We start from the raw sequence: 17,814 nt of genomic DNA on the forward strand, positions 1-17,814 counted from the left end.
GTCCGGGAGACAAGGAGCCCTCGGCGGCCCGTCGGAGCCCGGGACCCCCGTGCGGCGTCGGCGCGCTTCGGCCGTTCTCGGTCCCGTCTGGGCCGCGTCGCGCGAGGGCGCCCTGGGCTTGGCCCCAGGGCAGCGTTTCTCAAGCTTGGCCCCTTGAAGATGGGCGGGCTTCACCTCCCAGAATCCCCCAGCCAGCACAGCACAGCTGGCTGGGGGATTCTGGGAGGTGAAGCCCGCCCATCTTCAAGGGGCCAAGCTTGAGCGGCATGCCTCGGGGGCGCAAGCCTGCAAGCCGCTTCTGCGGCTCGGCCCGAGAGGCGAGCCAGCCTCGACGGCTTGGCCGCGCCTCTCCGGCCCGATGACGTGTCCGGGAGGACGCAGGAACTGGCTCCCCCCGCGGTCACGCGCCGGCTGGGGAAGATGGGGCGCGTGGCTCCCCCGGCCGGCCTCCGACGGGCGCTGCTGCTGCTGCTGCTGCTGCTGCCGGCCCGCGGGCGAGGGACGGCAAGCGCAACTCCCGAGCCCTGGGGAGGTGGGAGGCGCGCCCCCTCTGAGCACGGGCAGAGCGCCCCTCCCTCGGCAGCCGCAGCGCGGCCGCTTTCAGGCTTGCCGGGAAGGGGACGGCGGCTTGGGAGGCGCGGGCTGCGCCGAAGGACGCGCTTGCCCCGGAGCGCAACCAGCTGCGCGGCTGGAGGCAGTCGGCGAGCGGAGGGCTCTCCTCCGCCGGCCCCGCGAGGTGGGCCGGGCCGGGCCGGGCCGGGCCGGGCCGGGCGGGGCCAGCGCCGCAGAAACCCGGCTCCCGAGCCCGCGGCGCAGCCAGAGCCGCTCGCCCGGCGTCCCGGGCACCGCCCGCTTGGCCCTGCCCTGGGCAGCCACCGCCGGCGCTGGAAGTGGGGAGGCGCCCGGGCGGTCGGGGGTTTGCGGGAGAGGCGCCCCGCAGCCAATCGCCGCCCGCGCCCGCCCCGGCCCCGCCCCGCCCGCCCCATGTGCGATATAGACGCGCCAGCGGTGCCTCGTTGCCCACAGGCGAGCCGCCGCTTCGCCGGAGAGTTGTGTCCGGGCGCCGCCGCCCGTCCCGTCGCGTCGCGTCCCGTCCCGTCCCGGGGAAAGCGCAGCCTCGCCGGCGGGGCTCCGGAGCGCGCAGCCCGGCCGCAGCCTCACCTGGGCCGCCGTGGGCGGGCGGGCGGAGACCCCCTCTGCCCCGCGGGGCGGCTGCAGCGGCTGGACGAGCCCGGGGACGCGCGTCCGCCCGCCCGCCCGCCCGCCCGCTCGGGCCCCGCGGGGGCTGCGCCCCGCCCCGCCCCGCCGGGTCGGGCCCATGGCCCCGGGCGCGGCCCCTCCGCGGGGATGCGCGCCCCGCCGCTGAGCCCTCCGCGGGGACCTGCCTGCGGCGGGCGGCGGGCGGCCCCGCGGGCGGCGCCGCCGGCCATGCATTCGGTGTACATCACGGTGGAGCTGCTGATCGCGCTGCTGGCCATCCTGGGGAACGTGCTGGTCTGCTGGGCGGTGGCCCTGAACAGCACGCTCAAGACGGCCACCAACTACTTTCTGGTCTCGCTGGCCGTGGCCGACGTGGCCGTGGGGCTGCTGGCCATCCCCTTCGCCGTGACCATCAGCGTGGGCCTGCAGACCGACTTCCACTGCTGCCTCTTCCTGGCGTGCTTCGTGCTGGTCCTCACGCAGAGCTCCATCTTCAGCCTGCTGGCCGTGGCCGTCGACCGCTACCTGGCCATCAAGATCCCGCTCAGGTAGGGCGCGCCGGGCTGCTGCTGGCCGGGGGGGGGGGGCGCTGGGGCCGGCCTTCCCTGGGCAGCCCGAGGCCGCCCCGCCCCGCCCCGCCCCGCGGCGCTCGAGCTGGCCGGGGCTGGTGGCGGGGCGCCGCGCCGCGTCCCACAGGAGCGCTGCCCCTCCTGGCTGTGGCGCTCTCCTCCCTGCTCCCGTTTGCCGGGAATTGGTGCTTTCTCTCGGCCTCAGTTGTCTTGCCTGGCAAATGGGCCCTCGGCAGGCTTACAGAAGGCAGTGCTGGAGAGGCTACAGTGGGCCTCGAGCAGAGTGCGCCCCTTCCAGCAGCCTTTCTGTAAGAACGTGAAAGCACCACCTTCTTTTGTTCAAATCTGACTTGTGGCTAATAATAGACGTTGACTAATTTATGGCCCAGAGGCCCACCCATTTCGGCTTGCTATGTTTCGCAGTCCTCCGTGAGAAGGTGGTGCTCCTGCTCGTTCAGGAGCAGACTATCTTAGATTAGAATCTTTCCAGCTAGGCAAGTCCTTCCAAGAGCCCTGGCTAGGCTTTCGTTTGGCTGAAATGCACAGGGTGTTTTAAAAAAAAAACCTTCACAACATCTCTGCCAGGTAGTTTAGGCTGAGCATGGCCTAAAGGTGATCTGTGGGTTGGTTCAGACAACAGGCTAAACCCAGGTTCACAGCCCTGGTTCATGTAGCATGCAACACCAAACCCAGCCTCTGATGGGTTCCCACGAAGGCCTGGTTCACACCAGAGACTATGGGAGCGTTCCCACAGCCTTCTGATCCACAAGTGATCCAACCTCCTTTTAGGCAGGCTTAACATGTTGTGTGAACTCAGCCGGTGGGCTTTTTCTTATGAAAACATGCTTCAGCCTGTAGCAGCCCAAACCGGTTATCCGCTGTGAAGCCGGCCCCAGAGTCCTGGAGTAGCGCAGGAGTGTTGGGTAAGTTGTGCAACTGCTGTGCTCAGATCCAACTTGAGGCTGTCAGCTGAGATAAACTGCTCCTGAACCTGGAGGCTCTACAGGGGCTAGTGTGGGGAGTGAGGAGGAAACACAAGTTCAGCTTGGGCCCTCCAAATGTGGGGGTGCAATCAGGGTCTCTTTGGAGCCAAAATGCTTTGGGAACGGTTCCCCCGGAGAGGGCAACTTGGCTCTGGTTTAATGGCTGGCTTTCTGTGTTAGTTGCAACACGCACATGAACTGTCACGGCCGCCCTTGACTTTTTACCCCGGCCCCTCCAGGCACCCCATCCTGTCCCATTTACAAAATCGAATCCTGGAGTTGAAAGGAACCCTTGAGGCCGGCCAGTCCCACCCGGCCCCCCAAAGCATCCCTGATGGCTGGAGGTCCATCCTCTCCTTTGACCCATCTGGCCAAAGGGAGCCCCCACCTCGCTGGGCAGGGGGCTCCGTTTCCCAGCGGCTCTCACCCTTCACCTGGGTACGCCATTCACTCCCTTTTGAAATTCACACAGCCTGTCGAAGCGTCGACTCGCCAGAGTTAGTTCGCCCAACTTTTGAAGGTTCCCCCAGTCTCAGCCCACCTGTTGGTGCGGGCGCGCCTCGCGGTGTGAAGCCAGCCCCCAGCTGTTTCTCACGGGCCCCCCTTCTCGGGGGCTTTGACTTTTCCTGAGCCCCTCTCCCAGGGTCCGTAGGCACGGCTTGTCCCTGATATTCCTCCTTGTTGTCGGATGTGGCCGGCTTGGGTCGACTTCCCAGGCTGCCGGTCTGCCAGAAGTTTGAATGGGGATGACTCCCCCTGCTTAGAAAAAAACCCCCAAAGTTGCATTACTGTACCGGATACAACAGCTGCTTTTGCAGCGCCTTTGGCTGAAGGCCTGGGGCTCCCTTGTGTGGAGATAGTCGGAGCGGGTGGGGCGAACAGTCCCCTTCCTTTCTGCGAAATGCCCCTTGCTGGGTTCATCCTGGAGCACCAGTTTTTCCAAATCGGCAAAAGAGTGAACCGTTTCCCGAAGGTGAATCGCTTCGATTCGGGTCCCCTTGACTGGCGATCTTTGCCAGTCGGGCGTTTCTTTGGGCAGCTGGGACTTAGGGCTCCCGTTAGCCCCAGCCAGCTGGGCATAATGGGGGTGGCAGTCTGAAAGTTGAGTGGTCTTTCTACCCCTGGGCGGCAGAAAAGGCAGAAAAGAGAACGGAGTCGGCACTTACTGCCAGCAAAGTCTTGCCCAATCACAGACTTCTGGAAAAGGAACGAGATGGGGCTGTGGGCATGTGGTTTGTGCACGGCAAACGATCAGATTCTTGCCTGGAGGAGGGTGGCAACATTTTGATGTAAAATATTGATTTAAACTTCCCCTCCCCTGGGCTCTTCAGCAGAAAATAAAGGGTGCCAGAAGACGATGGCCCCTCCAATGTAATCTCGAGGATTACCAGCTGGAAAAAACACCCGCCCGGGCTTGGCCATTTGATGCGCCAGAGGGACTGAGAATACGTGTGATCCTGCATCATTTCCTTATTAATTTCTTTGGGGGAGGCAGCTTGGCTTTTTGGCCGTGAGATTGTGAAAGAGCACCCTTGAGTGCGGAGCCTGCCTAAGTGAAATTCAGTCAAATGCAGAGGAATAGGAAGTCTGGCCCGGTAGCATCATTCCTGCCGTTTCTGGCTGCGTGGGCCGACGGCATTGCTCTCGTGCGGGCAGGTGGGGGGCGCTTAGCTCTGGGGGAACTCGAGCATTGTTGGTCTTGGTATTGTTATTGCGTAGATTTCTTTTCATGGGGGGAAAAGTAAAGGAGGGATGAAAGACTTCCGGAAGGTGGGGAAAGGAGAGAGAGGAAGGGAATGGAGTCTGCTGGAAGAGGGCATGGCTGGCCGGCTGGCAGGCCGGCACTCCGCTCTGCACTTTTTAGTTGCCAAAGCCGCTTCTTTCCAAAGTAAACGGTTTAATCTGCCTGGCTGGGTCTCTGCTCTGTATTTCTGCGAGAACTTGGTTAAGCTTGTGGTGAAGCTGCTGTGGGGGAGACTTGTTGGGGCATGAGCTGAGCCCCCCTCCCTTTCTCACCTGTGACCCCCACTCCAGTGCTGACGGTAGGAACTGAATTGGTACGTCTTATGGAGAGCCACTTACTGTTTTTACAGCCGCAGAAACCCGCCATCCTAGTCTGGGGCTTGGATTTAGGCGAGAGCCCCTAGGCTCCGGGCAACTCTGTAATGTGGAGCAGCCAGCCTGGAGGTTGTAGGCCCACATCTGGAAAGCATCAGCCGGAGAAGGCCGCCTTCAGGATACGATTCTTAATTCTGAGCCCCGGCTGAGCCCAGCTTGGAGAAAAAGGCTTGGTGCTAAACGTTTGGCGTGCAGGGGGTCTCTGGTTGGGTCTCCGGCCGCACCCGGGGATCTGGTATGCGTTGGCCCTCGTTGGCCTTTCCTGCCTGGCAGGATGCGATGCAGGAAGGAAATCCAGCTGATTCCAGATGAGGTGGCAAGAGCCGCAATCTGCGGTTGAGGAAATCGGGCACCGGTGTTGCTTTTCTTAAAAGAAAAGAAAAGAAAAAGGCCTCTGCAGCTGAGGGCCTGAACATCAGGTGGAAGGGCAGATGGCAGCCCCAGGGCAGGTAGTTTTCCTTCCGAGCCAGAATCCTGAAAGGGCTTCTTTGGAGAGGGTTCGGCATCTGCCAAAATGCTCCCAAGACCTGGCCAGTCGGAGCTTGTGGTATCTCACCGTTGGCTGGGTTCGCACAGCCCTTTAGGCTGGGCCCACATGATGTGGAGAGGTTTGATTCAGAGGCTGGGAACCCCGCCGTTGTCTCACCAGGTTGGCTGAAGCTGGCCCTGGTGCTGAGCCCTGATCTCACTGGTTTAGGCTTCCCATGTTCTGAACCTGCGCCCATTCTGGTTTGCTCCCCCAGGTTTAGGCTGTTGGGCAAACCCGGCCTGTGAATTTCTCATTTTGACTCTGACGACCCTTAAATGGCGGTGGCGCGTCTTAGAAAGCATCGGCTCGCAGGCACCCCTGGAGCTCGGGGGCTGGGAAGGAAGTGCAGGTCTCCCCCTTGGTGGCCCCCAAACAGAACCACTGGAAGGAGATGTTCGCCCACCAGGAGAAGAGAGGCAGCGTCCTGAAGTCCTCGCCTGTTTTCGATTTACGCACCTCTGGTGATGCTTAAGCATCACTTTACTTTTCGTTGTGTGATTGTACGTATTGTTTTACTGTTTGGGGATTGGTGGCTGCTTCTGCTTATGTGCGGGGCTTCAAATGTGTGGCCCCGGCCCCCGACTTTGCAGTTTTAGCCCCCTCTTCCCCATGGATGCCCCTGTTGTCTAGGCATGAAAGGTATCTTTAAAACGATAATGAAAAAGCTTGAGGGCAAATCCAGCTGCATACTGTTGTGCAGTGCGTGTTTCTCCCAAGCGTGTGGGGAAAAAAGCCTTTTGGACGTGACCGATGCCATCTGCGCCCATCGGCTCCCCTTGGCCCTCTTGCCTGGATGTTCTCCAAAGCGCCTTTTTGCAAAAAGCTGCTTCGGTCGCTGCACCTTGAGTAGGCGAGTTCCACCCGCGGAGCTCCCCAGTGGCTGTTTCGCCCTGCGGATTCAAACCTGGTGCGGGGCCAGGGAAACAAATGAAAGGAACAGCAGCCTGATGCGCTCTGGAACCCGGCAGGGTGTAATCCGATTTGCCCTGTTTACTTTGAGCAGGAATGAAACCTTCCTCTCCCGATTACAGAGGACAAAGCTCGGATTACAGACACTTCCCTGGCATTCTAGATCTGCCCCAGCACGTTCCATGACCCTGATCCCTCTAGTCTGAACTGAGCAAAAAAACACTGGAAAAATGTAGGTAGACTGAGGCCGTGGGATCCTGGAAGTCTGGACGCAGCTACCAAAACGCCTGCCTGCCTGCCTGCCTGCCTGCCTGCCTGCCTGCCTGCCTGCCTGCCTTCCTTCCTTCCTTCCTTCCTTCCTTCCTTCCTTCCTTCCTTCCTTCCTTCCTTCCTTCCTTCCTTCCTTCCTTCCTTCCTTCCTTCCTTCCTTCCATCCATCCATCCATCCATCCATCCATCCATCCTTCCTCTTTCTTGTTTCTTGTTTCTTTCTTTCTTCTTTCTTTCCTGAATTGTCAACCTCACGGTCGTTTGCATTAAGATGCAGTAAAGCTTCCACAATCTATCTGTGTGGTCACTAAGAATTGAAAACAACTTCAACCAATCAATCAATCAATCAAAAGCTTCTACAGTAAAATAAAGGGAATGCAATATACAAGAATAATAATGATTTAATATCAAATACGTTTTGCTCATGAAGCCTGGAAAAGAATTGGTCTCTGGGGGAGAAAAGGGGTTTTAGAAGCTTCTGGAGGACATTCCCAAAGAGGGCCAGTCTGAACTGGAGAGGGGGATGCTGCTGTTCCATAAGGCAGTCCCAGGAGGGAAAAGGGGGGGCTTTCTGCCCTCAGCTCCCCCCACCCCCCGCACCTCACCAGAATGGGGGACCACGACTAGCCTCTTCCAGGCAGCCTTCCTTGGACAGCTCAGATCCTGCAGGAGCAGGTGGTGGTGCAAGCGCCTGGATGGCAAGCCCTGAAGATTTTATTAAGAAGTCAGAACTAGGGAATATGAGCGTGGATGCCCAGGGAAATTGGCTGGCTTGATTGCATTAGCAGTTGTCCTCCCTTATTATTAGCCAGGACGTTGGGCTCGTATTATTCCCGCTTTTGGTTCTCTGATGCCCAAAAATGGTAAATGAGTTTCTGTGACTTCTCCCACCCCCATGAAGAGACTGGGCAACTTCATAAACTAAAAAGAGATCAAGGTACTGAACTTCTCTGAGGCTTGAAGCCACAGGGGCCTGCTAGGAGTTGGAACGACATCACGTGCGTCATGGCGTCATCGTGCAATTGCACGATGATGCTACGATGCACGTGATGTCGTTGCAGCTCTTACTGGTCCTCTGTGGTTGAAGCTGGAGGCTGACGGGTATTTCCTTCCCCCCTTAGCCATGGGGATTCCCCTCCTCCGTTGCTCTGGGGGTGGGGGCAACCGAGTTTGCCATTTTCCAGAAAGGCCTTTGCTGGGGGTGGGGGGTGTGAGAGAGGGCAGAGGGGAGATTCCTTTGTTAGGACCCCAGCCAGCATCATAATTCAGGGGGTTTGTTCAAGTTGCTGTTCTGGATGTTTTTATTCTTACTCTGAGCTTTCTAGAAAAAAAGGAATCATTATTATTATTATTATTATTATTATTATTATTATTTTTAATGGCATTATTGCACGGCCCCTAGCGAGCCATGATTCATGGCTAAGAACTTTAGGCCTGTCACCTCCTGTCTGCCCTATTAGTTGCAGAGATATGGTGCTTGAGTGGGGTGGAAGAGAATATTTTCCAGAAATTGTTCACCTCCTATGTTTTCTACTCCAGAGCACGTGAAAGGATCCAGTCTAACAAGTGGATTATTTTATACAGTTAATGTGATACCTAATGCAAGTTATGCTGATCAGCTTCTGAGCTGTAATTGACTTTTTCCCAAAGTCTAAGGCACCGTTTGGGCTGTTCTGCATTTTCAGTGCTCTAATGTCTTCTTTTTAGCAGAAAGCACATCTCTTTCAAAATATTTTAGAAGTCTGAGTTAAATCTAATTCACTCTATTGTATGCACATATACAGGTTATTCCTTACTGAACCTACTGAAGATTGGAATCTGAAGTATGAATGGCATTTCGTAGGATAATATTTTGCTTTTGATACTTGGGGTGAAGAGAAAATAATATTTGAGATACAATGTACAGTTTATTGTCTTTTTTTTTAATGTTTTTGTTAGTCCTGAAATATATTTTGAATTGAATCCTCTTTGGTTGGATTGCAAAATCCGCGGGGGTTGCACAATGGAAGCCTGACTCTTACAAGCACACGTAACAAGGGAGCAGGGTTTCCATTGGATGAGCGTGGATGTCATCCTGCCTTTTTTGACATCCTTCCTGCAGATACAGCAGAGAGAAATTCTACTTTTCCTGATCAGTTGGACTGACTTGGAGTTCTGTGTCCAGATGTGGATTGGAGTGATTGCTTAGATGCCATCAAGTCAGGGTTGATTCTTAGCCACCACATAGATTTTCTCCAGGAGGATCTCTCCCCAACCTGGTCCTTCAGCTCTTCCAACGGTGCCCCCACTGCCCCCAAAACTGAGTCCCTCCACCTTGCTGCTGGTCGTCCTCTTCTTCTCTTTCCTTCCGCCTTTCCCAGATTAGAGCCTTCCCCAGAGAGCTGGGTGTTCATGCTGATTGACTGATCATATGCTATCAAGTTGGTGTTGACTCTTAGCAACCACAGAGATGGTTCAATCTCCATCAATCAACCATCAATCTCCAGGATGATGTGCCCCGTCACTACTGCAGCCAAGTCCCTCCACCGTGCTGCTGATTGTCCTCTTCTTCTCTTCCCTTCCACTTTTCCTAGTCTTAGAGCCTTCTCCAGAAATCTGGGCCTCTTGAGCCTGGTCATTGGTGCCTTGAGTGAGAACTCTTGAGTTGATTCATTTGATGGTCCACCGGTTGCTTTTCTTGGCTATCTGTGGCCTTCTCAGGAGTCTTCTCTCACACCAAAGATCCAGAGCATCCGCACTCTTTCTGCCCTCCTTGTTCAAAGTCCACCAGATCTGAATACCTCCTTTTCGAAGGGACATGGAGCGGGTTCACAGGTCTGGAAGCTGTCCAGAGAGGAACAGTTCAAGAGGCGGATCGCATTTCACTTACAAGCGGGAAGACTGACTAGAGACATGAAAGCAGTCTGTAAATTATCTAGAAGCCTGTTACGTGCGGGAGTGAACACGTTCTGTTTTGAAACAGAGGGCAGGACACTGAACAATAGGTTGGAATTCAATGAAAGGGATCGCGGCTGGAGGTTTTCAAACGGGAGCTGGATGGCACCTGCTGGATTGATTTAGGGTATTGCTGCACGAAGTACGGGACGAGCTAGACGACCTTAGAGATCCTACCCAGCTTGTACATGTTATGATTATGAGAACCCCCTGCCCCCCTTCTTGGCCATTTGGTCATTTCTTGGGATAACTGAGACCTTAAATTCCAGATGACTCGAGAAAATAAGCCAAGCCACGTACCGCCCAGCCTTCTGAAAAATTCATCCCAGATGACAGTGTGTGATTCTATTGATCCTTCTGGCCAAAATTCAGGGCCTTCAAAGGCCCTTTCTCGAGGCTGCTCCTGGGGTGAGGCCCCTGCTCTGAATGCGTGGGGTCCTGCATTCCCTCCCCAGCATCTCCAGATCAAAAGATGGGGGGGGGCAGGAAAATTACTTCTCTGCTTGATACCCAGGTTGCTGTAGGCAGTTAACCAGGGGCCAATGGCCAGGCTGAGTGTGGAGGTGCCCTCTTATGAGTTTATTTCAGAATGACTCATCAGGAAGACAGTCTTGATTAAAGTTGACATTTTGCTCTGGTGCTCTTTAATTCAAGGGTTTGTCAGGCGCCAAGTTGGGGGGGGGGCGTGTTTCATCAAGCAGATGGGTCCTGAGATTTTCCAAGTGGCAGCTGACTCTGTTTCCAATGTTGCAACAGCCCCCAGTTTGGGTAGAGTTTCCAACAATAATAGTTAAAACGATAACAGTAATGTTTCTGAATGGTGCGTTTTTTTTCTCTCTCTCTCTCTCGAAAATTTGCATTTCTTACAAGTTCACGGTCAGGGTTACAAGTGTAGGCAGAACAAAACCATACTCGTACACACTCACAAACCCCAACAACGCTCAAGTCATATTTTCCAAAGCCTGTCCCTCCACTCCCCCCCACCCAAAATGAGCTACATAAACACTCTGCTCTTCCTCCAAATTTCTGAACGTTACTGAAAAAAAAAAATTGTTTGGATATAGCGAGAGGGTTGGGCTTGGGATGAAAAACAGAAGTATTAAAAACATGACATACTGCTACTCGTTGTTTCTAAAGCCTTTAAAAATAACCTTAAAAAAAAAAATTCAAAATACAAAGGAGGTCCCACCCATTAAATCTGCGGCCGTCCTTAAGTTTTTTTTTTTAATTTTGATTTGCCCATTTAGAGGGCCCGTGTATTTTGGGACAGAAATTCAGGGTGAGAAAATCAGGCCAGGATGCTGAATTTGGCAGCCACTTCTGCCACTGGGCGAAGGCCTTGTAATCTTCGGTCAAGCAAAACCTTGGGCGCAGCTCAGCTGTTAAACGGGTTCCACAAGATGCTTTGGTTGGAGAGAAGGTGGTGGTGAAGGAGGCAGTCAGGGAAGAGAGCCCCGGATTGAGCAGGGGTGAACCGCTGTCGATCTCAGGAGGGTAGGAGAAGGCCGTGGCGATGGGTCTGGGAAGATGATTCTGGCTGCAGTCACGGGAAACCTTTTTCCCCCTTTCTTTTTTCCTCTGGTGGATGAAATCTAACCCTCAGAAATCAACAGGGTGCAACAGTAATGATGCAATCAAAAAAGAGATAACAGGGATAAGAATGAGCGGAAACTGAAAAGGAAAAAGGAAAAGTATCTTTCTAGTATTACTATGGAGTTAGATTGGTCCTTCAACACAGGGTTCCTCAACCTTGGCCACTTTAAGACGGGTGGACTTCAACTCCCAGAATTCCCCAGCCAGCCTTGCTGGCTGGGGAATTCTGGGAGTTGAAGTCCACCCGTCTTAAAGTGGCCAAGGTTGAGGAACCCTGCTTTAACATATTATTAAACCAGGGCCACGAGAAAACATCAAATTCCTTTCATTTATGTATTTATTTAATTTGTATGCTGTCCAGCTCCCAGTGATTCTGGGCAGCTCACAAGTAAAAACATTAAATTAAAAAAAAAAACAAGTCTCCTTTGACAATTTAAAGATGCCCCCAAATGCGGGCCAAGAACACACCTGTTGAATATCTGCTGTGGCATTTGGGGTGTTCCTTCCTTCCCTTCTACCCGTGCAAGTCTTCGGATTAATCCCTTTCCTGGTTTGGCAGAAGGTGCTACAGCTGAAATAACCACAATTGTTGTATTACATACTAACCACAGACACACCAAACCCCATCCTAACCCAGTCTGTGGGGGCGGAGGGGCCAACAAGGTCAAGGTGACGGGGCGGGCATGTGGTTGTGGCATAGCTGCCGCTGTCGTCTTGACTTTTTTGACCCCCCCCCGCCCCCAGTGCCTGGGGCTCAAGCAAAAAAATATGCAAGCTTGGGGTAGCTAGGTCTGTACTTGACCTGGCTCAGAGCGTTGGGTCAGGATAGTTAAATGTGAACAGTTCGTGGGCAGACCCAATGCGTCGGGATCCTCCGCAGATCTTTAATTCCTGCTGTTTGGAGGGGATTTTTAGGGCCATCAACCTGCAGAGCTTGGCGTGGCGCAGGGGCTGGACGAGAGGACCTCGGAGATGCCTTCGGGCCCCGTGACGCTGCAGTTGTGGGACGCTGGGGCGGTGACGCATGCGACCCTGACGTCCCTCTCGGAGCCACAGCGGCGCAAGGAGAAGAGGAAAAGCCTGCTTCTCTGGGAATTAGGGGCGCCCGTGTTCTGACCCGCTTCGCCGTCCGGGCTAACGCTCGTGGGGCTGAACGAAAGCTTGGGGGAAGAAAAAAAGGGGCCTCCCCCAAACATGCATTATTCAGGGGCAATGTCTGCCAACAGCCAAAGGAGGGTCGAGGCACATTTGCGCATTAATGGTGGAATCAATAATTGATCAATTAATTGATGCCAAGACAAATGAGATAAAAGAGCCGAAGAATGCCTCTTTGGGGTATTAATAATTTAAGCGTGGATAAAGTGCTCGGGGAAAGTTTTGTTTTGAGAGGAGCCTGCGTGCTTGCGTGCTGTCCAGCTGTAGCAATTGCAGGAAAAGAGATGAAAAGAATAAGAAAGGGGGGGGGATTATCTTTGTCTCCCCCCCAGCTGTCTCCTCAGTCACGGAGTTCCTGGGAATTAGCAGTGTTCCCAGATGGGCCAAGCGATGCATGTGCGCTATTTCCTTTCTGGGTTTCACCCAACAGCACCCTTGCACGTGTCGGATTCTTCTCATAAACCGACCCTGCCATTCCCTCCATAGTAATGGGTTACAAATGCCCAAATCTGTCTTGCGTGTCCCACAGGCTTGCCTTCCCCGCTTCTGTTTTTCTGCCTCCTGCTCAGGATGCTTGAGAATTTCTGTTGCATTTCCCCCGGGAGGGTTTTGGAGTTTCCGGATCGCTGGAGGCCGCTGCTCTTTTACCTTGGTCATCTTTCCATCTGCTGAAGCCTCTTTGAGAGAAATTCCCTCATTAGGTCTTCTTTGGGGATTGAAAGGTGGGAAACCAGGAAGTCTGCAAACAGCAGGACAGATGATAGCACAGTACCAACAGAAGCGAAGATGTGTAGCTCACGGTTGAACCGTGGAGTCCTCGGGGTTCTCTGAGCTGGGTGGTTTTCTTGCAAACGTTCGTGCCACAGTGTATAAACGGAGAGCAAACCCCATCCCATTTTAGCACTGAAGAGGTTACGTAGCTGGGTAACGAAACATTTGCAAGAAACCACCCAGCTCAGAGAGACTCCACAGCACAGTAGCAGCACCCCAGCAACTTCATAACGAAAGAAATGCAAGAACTCCCGTTACTGAAAGAAAATGAGAAAGCCGCTTCTCTTTCAGTCAATTGAAGAATTGCAGAAATGCGTCTGCCGTGATCGCTTTTTTTAACGTTAGAACCCCCCTTCTCTCCAGCTGCCGTGAATACAAACCTCAGAAAGCAAGGATGCACCCTTTAATGCAACATCAGTTGTCAGTGTTTTTCCTAGCCATAGACAGTCAGCAATAATTTGATTGGTATGGCTGGAAAATATTGTTCTAAATTGAGCAAATTCTTTCAGCTTGGCTGCTCCGGTTTGACAAAGCTGGCCTGGCATTTGCAGATTTGCCCAGGTCGTGCAAAGCTTGTGGTGGACCGTTCGACAGTTTAGGTTCTCAGGTGGCTTAATGCAAGCTAGGAGACCCTCCCCACCCCGTTTGCAGGCAAATAAGGACCACCCCCTTATTGAGGGGCGCGGTGGGAAGGTAACTGGATGCACTGACCAAGAGAACGGGATTTCAAGTATTCCTTTTCAGCCTCTGAGTTTGGCTGGCTGCTTGCAAGTTCGTGGAAGCGGTGGGGGCCGGTTCCCATGGAAGCCTTGGGGCGTAGAGTAAGCACGCTGCTGTCTCGAATATGGGAGGCCAGCTCAGCAGAGATGCTAAATGAAGAAGTGAAGAAATGAACCCAAAACGACTTTTCTCCTCTCTCCCCCCCGCCCGCCACGGAAGTGTTTGTAAGTCAGGCGCTGCTCTCTCTCTGCTGCTGCGGAAGGTCCACCCTGCCCCTTCCCAGATTAGCGCAAGGGCCGTTTGACAGAACGAGGGAGCTCGTGCAGCAGCTGGGCAGTTACGTCCTTTTCCAGGAGACCCCGTTCTGTCCTCCTCTCCTCCCCACTCCATCAATCAGATGGCCTTTTCCAGGCGTTTTTGGGGCACGGCAAGTGGGCTTTTTAATTTTTCTCTCTCTCAAGTTGTTTTTCACTCTGATGATTTTTTGCTGGCTTGCCTCCATCCATAGTTGAAACAACAGATTCCCCCCCCTTTTTAAAAGTTGCACTAAGAATTGTGACTCCGTGGAAGAGCACAGGGCTCCCTACCAACAAATTCCAAGCCTCCACCTCAAAAATTGAGCTATGCTGGTGTGTGCTAACTTGAGAGATGGTGTTGCATTTTTTGCATCTGCGCCCATCCAGAGAGTAGACATTCAGCCACTCGACCAGCTAGAACAGTGTTTCTCAACCTTGGGAACTTTAAGATGTGTGGGTTTCAACTCCCAGAATTCCCCAGCCAGCCATGTAAAGCTCTTGCAGGTAGAACGGGACAGGAACATCGCCATCATCAGGGAGCCAGGATCCAGCATCCCAGTCTTGGTCCAGCACATCTCACCCCTTGGTATTTGTGGAATGTCTGGGAGGGGAAGTGCCGTTCCGTTCAAACCCCATCGTCCTGCTGGTGCTCTTCCACTTCCTGCTGTTTCTCACATCCCCTCATTGTTCTTGTCCGGCATCCAAGCGTGTCTTGCAGGTTCAGCTCTTTTTCTCATGGCAAGAAAAGAGCAGAAGAGAGCGCGAAGGTTGGACAGGTTGGCAGCAAACCACTGTCTCTTGCAGGAACCGACTGTTCCAGGCTAAAAACTGGCCACAGGGCAACATCTTGGGAATTTGGGTGGGGGAGAACATCTTCAGCGACCCTCGGTTGCCTGGATCCTCCAGGCTGAGGGGGGCTTCGAGCTGCCAAAAGGTTGGAGAAATGCTCAGGAGTTTGGACAGATCCTCTGGACCAGCGTTTCTCAACCTTGGGAACTTTAAGACGTGTGGACTCAACTCCCAGAATTCTCCAGCCAGCAGTTGGAGTTGAGGTCCACACGTCTTAAAGTTCCCAAGGTTGAGAAACACTGCTCTGGGCAAACGCTGGATACTGTGGTTGGCATCTCCTTTGTACAGTACCTTGTACTGTTCCCGAAAGAGGATTCAGTACTGGGCTTCTGAAGTCTTGGTGTCCACTCCTAGGTCCCGTCTGACTCTCTTTGGAAGGGTTTGCTCACTCCCTGGTCCATCTGGTTTACAGTGGAAATGCAGCTGAAGCTTGCAGAGATCAAGGCCACATCCCTCAAATCCCCAAAGCCGCCTATGCAAGTTCCTTGATGGAACTCGGCACCCTGGGGAAGGCTAGCAAGACATGATAACGATACGATAGCAGCTTTGTGGGTCGTGTGGGACCCTAATCCCCCTCTACAACCTTTTTCTAAAGTGTTTTGGGTGGAGAAAATCACTGAGTGTCCTCAAGGGAGGAGTAATCTGATGTCCTGGAGATGGTTGATGTATGTAGAGAGTAAGGAAGACCACCTTGATGGAAATATGCAGGAATTGTTACAAAGCCAAAAGGGATTGAAAGCTCTGGGGAACAATAATATTCAGAAGCAGCTGAGGAAAACACCCCCCTAATTCACTGGAGTACTGTATGTGGGGGGGGGGGGAACAGCACAATCAGACTTGCAAAATTCTGTTATTACAGCCGATCTCAATAAAAGTAGTCTTAATAAAAGTAGTCTTAGCCTTCCTGTGAGATTGATTTCCTGGGTTGGTCTACCTCGTGGGGCTGACATACAGAGACCTTTCAGGACATATCATCCCCGGGATATATACATTTGAAATTACAGTTAGGCGGTCCTTGCAAAAGTAAGGGATACTGGTGCATGTCAACTTCTGTGGGCCCGTGTTCATTCTGCTCCCTTGGCTTCAAAAGCATGGCGATCTTGAGGCAGCTAGGAATGCAAATAAGTCTGAGGAGCTGATGCTGCAGGGGTTGCGAGGCGTCTAACAAGCAGGAGAAAGCGCGTTTGCTTGGCTCCCTGGCTGGAGGGAAGACCCCAAGGGGGCGTGCTTTCCACGAGGCCAGTTCCTTGCACGCTCTCGTATCTTCCCTTGGAACCACTTAACCACCCGACCGCAAGAGACCAAGGTGGGCTCGGTCCCTCTTCTGTGGATCCCATCCTTCTTGTTCTTTTTTGCAGATACAAGAGCCTGGTGACAGGGAAGCGAGCCCGGGGGCTCATCGCGGTCCTCTGGATCCTCTCGTTCAGCATCGGCCTGACGCCGCTGATGGGTTGGAACAGCTGGAAAGAAGTGGGCCGTAACTGCACCAACAAGACGGGGACCCCCGACGGGGAGCGGCGGGCCAACGGCCTGGTGGAATGCCTCTTTGAGAACGTGGTGCCCATGAGTTACATGGTCTACTTCAATTTCTTCGGATGCGTCCTCCTCCCCCTCCTCCTCATGCTGGGCATCTACGTCAAGATCTTCACGGTTGCCTGCAAACAGCTGCGGCAGATAGAGCTGGTGGGGAACTGCCGGATGACCCTGCAGAAGGAGGTCAGTGCAGCCAAGTCCCTGGCCATCATCGTGGGCCTCTTTGCCCTCTGCTGGTTGCCGCTCCACATCCTCAATTGCCTCACCCTGTTCTACCCAGGCTTTGCTGAGAGCAAGCCCGACTGGATCATGTACCTGACCATCATCCTCTCCCACACCAACTCGGTGGTCAATCCCATCATTTACGCCTATCGCATCCGGGACTTCCGGCACACCTTCCGGAAGATCCTCTCCCGCTACGTCCTCTGCAAGACTGAGGACTTCCCCAAATACCCCAGAGGGAGTAATGGAGGCAGCAGCCGCCACCTGGCTGTGAATAACACTTCTCCAACCTGCATTTGAGGCCACCTCGGTGGCCAAGAGGACCTTATCTCTCCCCTATGAACCTGGGGGAATTCGTGACAGGGTAGCACCGTTCAATGGCGAACAGCTGCCAGGCGTTTTACATACATGTTCCTGCATTGTGCAGGGTGTTTGAACAAGAGCAGCTCTGCAAGTCCTGTTTTGTTTTGTATGGAACAGTGTTGCTCAACCCTAGCAACTTTAACCTGTGTGGACTTCAACTCCCAGAATTCCCCAGCCAGCCGTGCTGGCTGGGGAATTCTGGGAGTTGAAGTCCCCACAGCTTAAAGTTGTTGAGGTTGAGCAACACTGGTGTAGAATGAAGGGCCTCTCGGCGAGTTCGGCAACGAACTGCCCTCTTGTTGCCTGAGCCCTTTGTATGGAACGGAGATTTAATTTACATTTAATTCCTTTTAATTCTTGCCTCCGTTACAAGGGTAGGTTTTCAACCTTTGCTGCTCTTTTTTGTGTGTGCGTGACGGTATTATTTGTTGAATGTCTTGTTGTCCTTCCTTGCTCCAAAAATAAAGTATGGGGCAATGGAGTTGAAATTTAATATATGTGATAATTTGGTGTTTTGTATGAAACTATTACTCCCCCCCCAACCCTTTTTAAAATTAATTTAAGTTTGTCATCAGTTGTTTGATGCTGCTGGTATTCTCATATGGGAAATCCTTTTTAAGTAGGCCAGTAATGGTACAGTGGATATGTTTTTTATGAAAATACTGTGAGTGCAATGGACAGAGTTAAGGGGAACTTTTTTTTACTCTTAACTAAATTATTGGTTTAAATTGGCAAAGGGGAGGCCTGATTTAAACAATTTCTTTTCTTTCTTCTCTTTTTTTTAATAAAATACTTGCCAA

General features: G+C 53.4%; 1 protein-coding gene across 1 annotated transcript; it reads left to right on the plus strand.

Moving 5' to 3' along the window:
• The first annotated feature begins 296 nt into the window (after positions 1-296).
• ADORA2B (adenosine A2b receptor) lies at positions 297-17,814 on the plus strand. Its single transcript, XM_088138765.1, has 2 exons — positions 297-1,748; positions 16,255-17,814. The coding sequence occupies exons 1-2, from the start codon at positions 421-423 to the stop codon at positions 16,949-16,951; spliced, it is 2,025 nt and encodes a 674-aa protein (XP_087994891.1). The 5' UTR covers positions 297-420; the 3' UTR covers positions 16,952-17,814.

The sequence above is a fragment of the Python bivittatus genome, unplaced genomic scaffold, assembly GCF_059951505.1.
Source record: "Python bivittatus isolate LINGU-HERP-01145 unplaced genomic scaffold, Pbiv_v1 ctg000240_np1212, whole genome shotgun sequence".
Lineage (NCBI taxonomy): Eukaryota > Metazoa > Chordata > Lepidosauria > Squamata > Pythonidae > Python > Python bivittatus.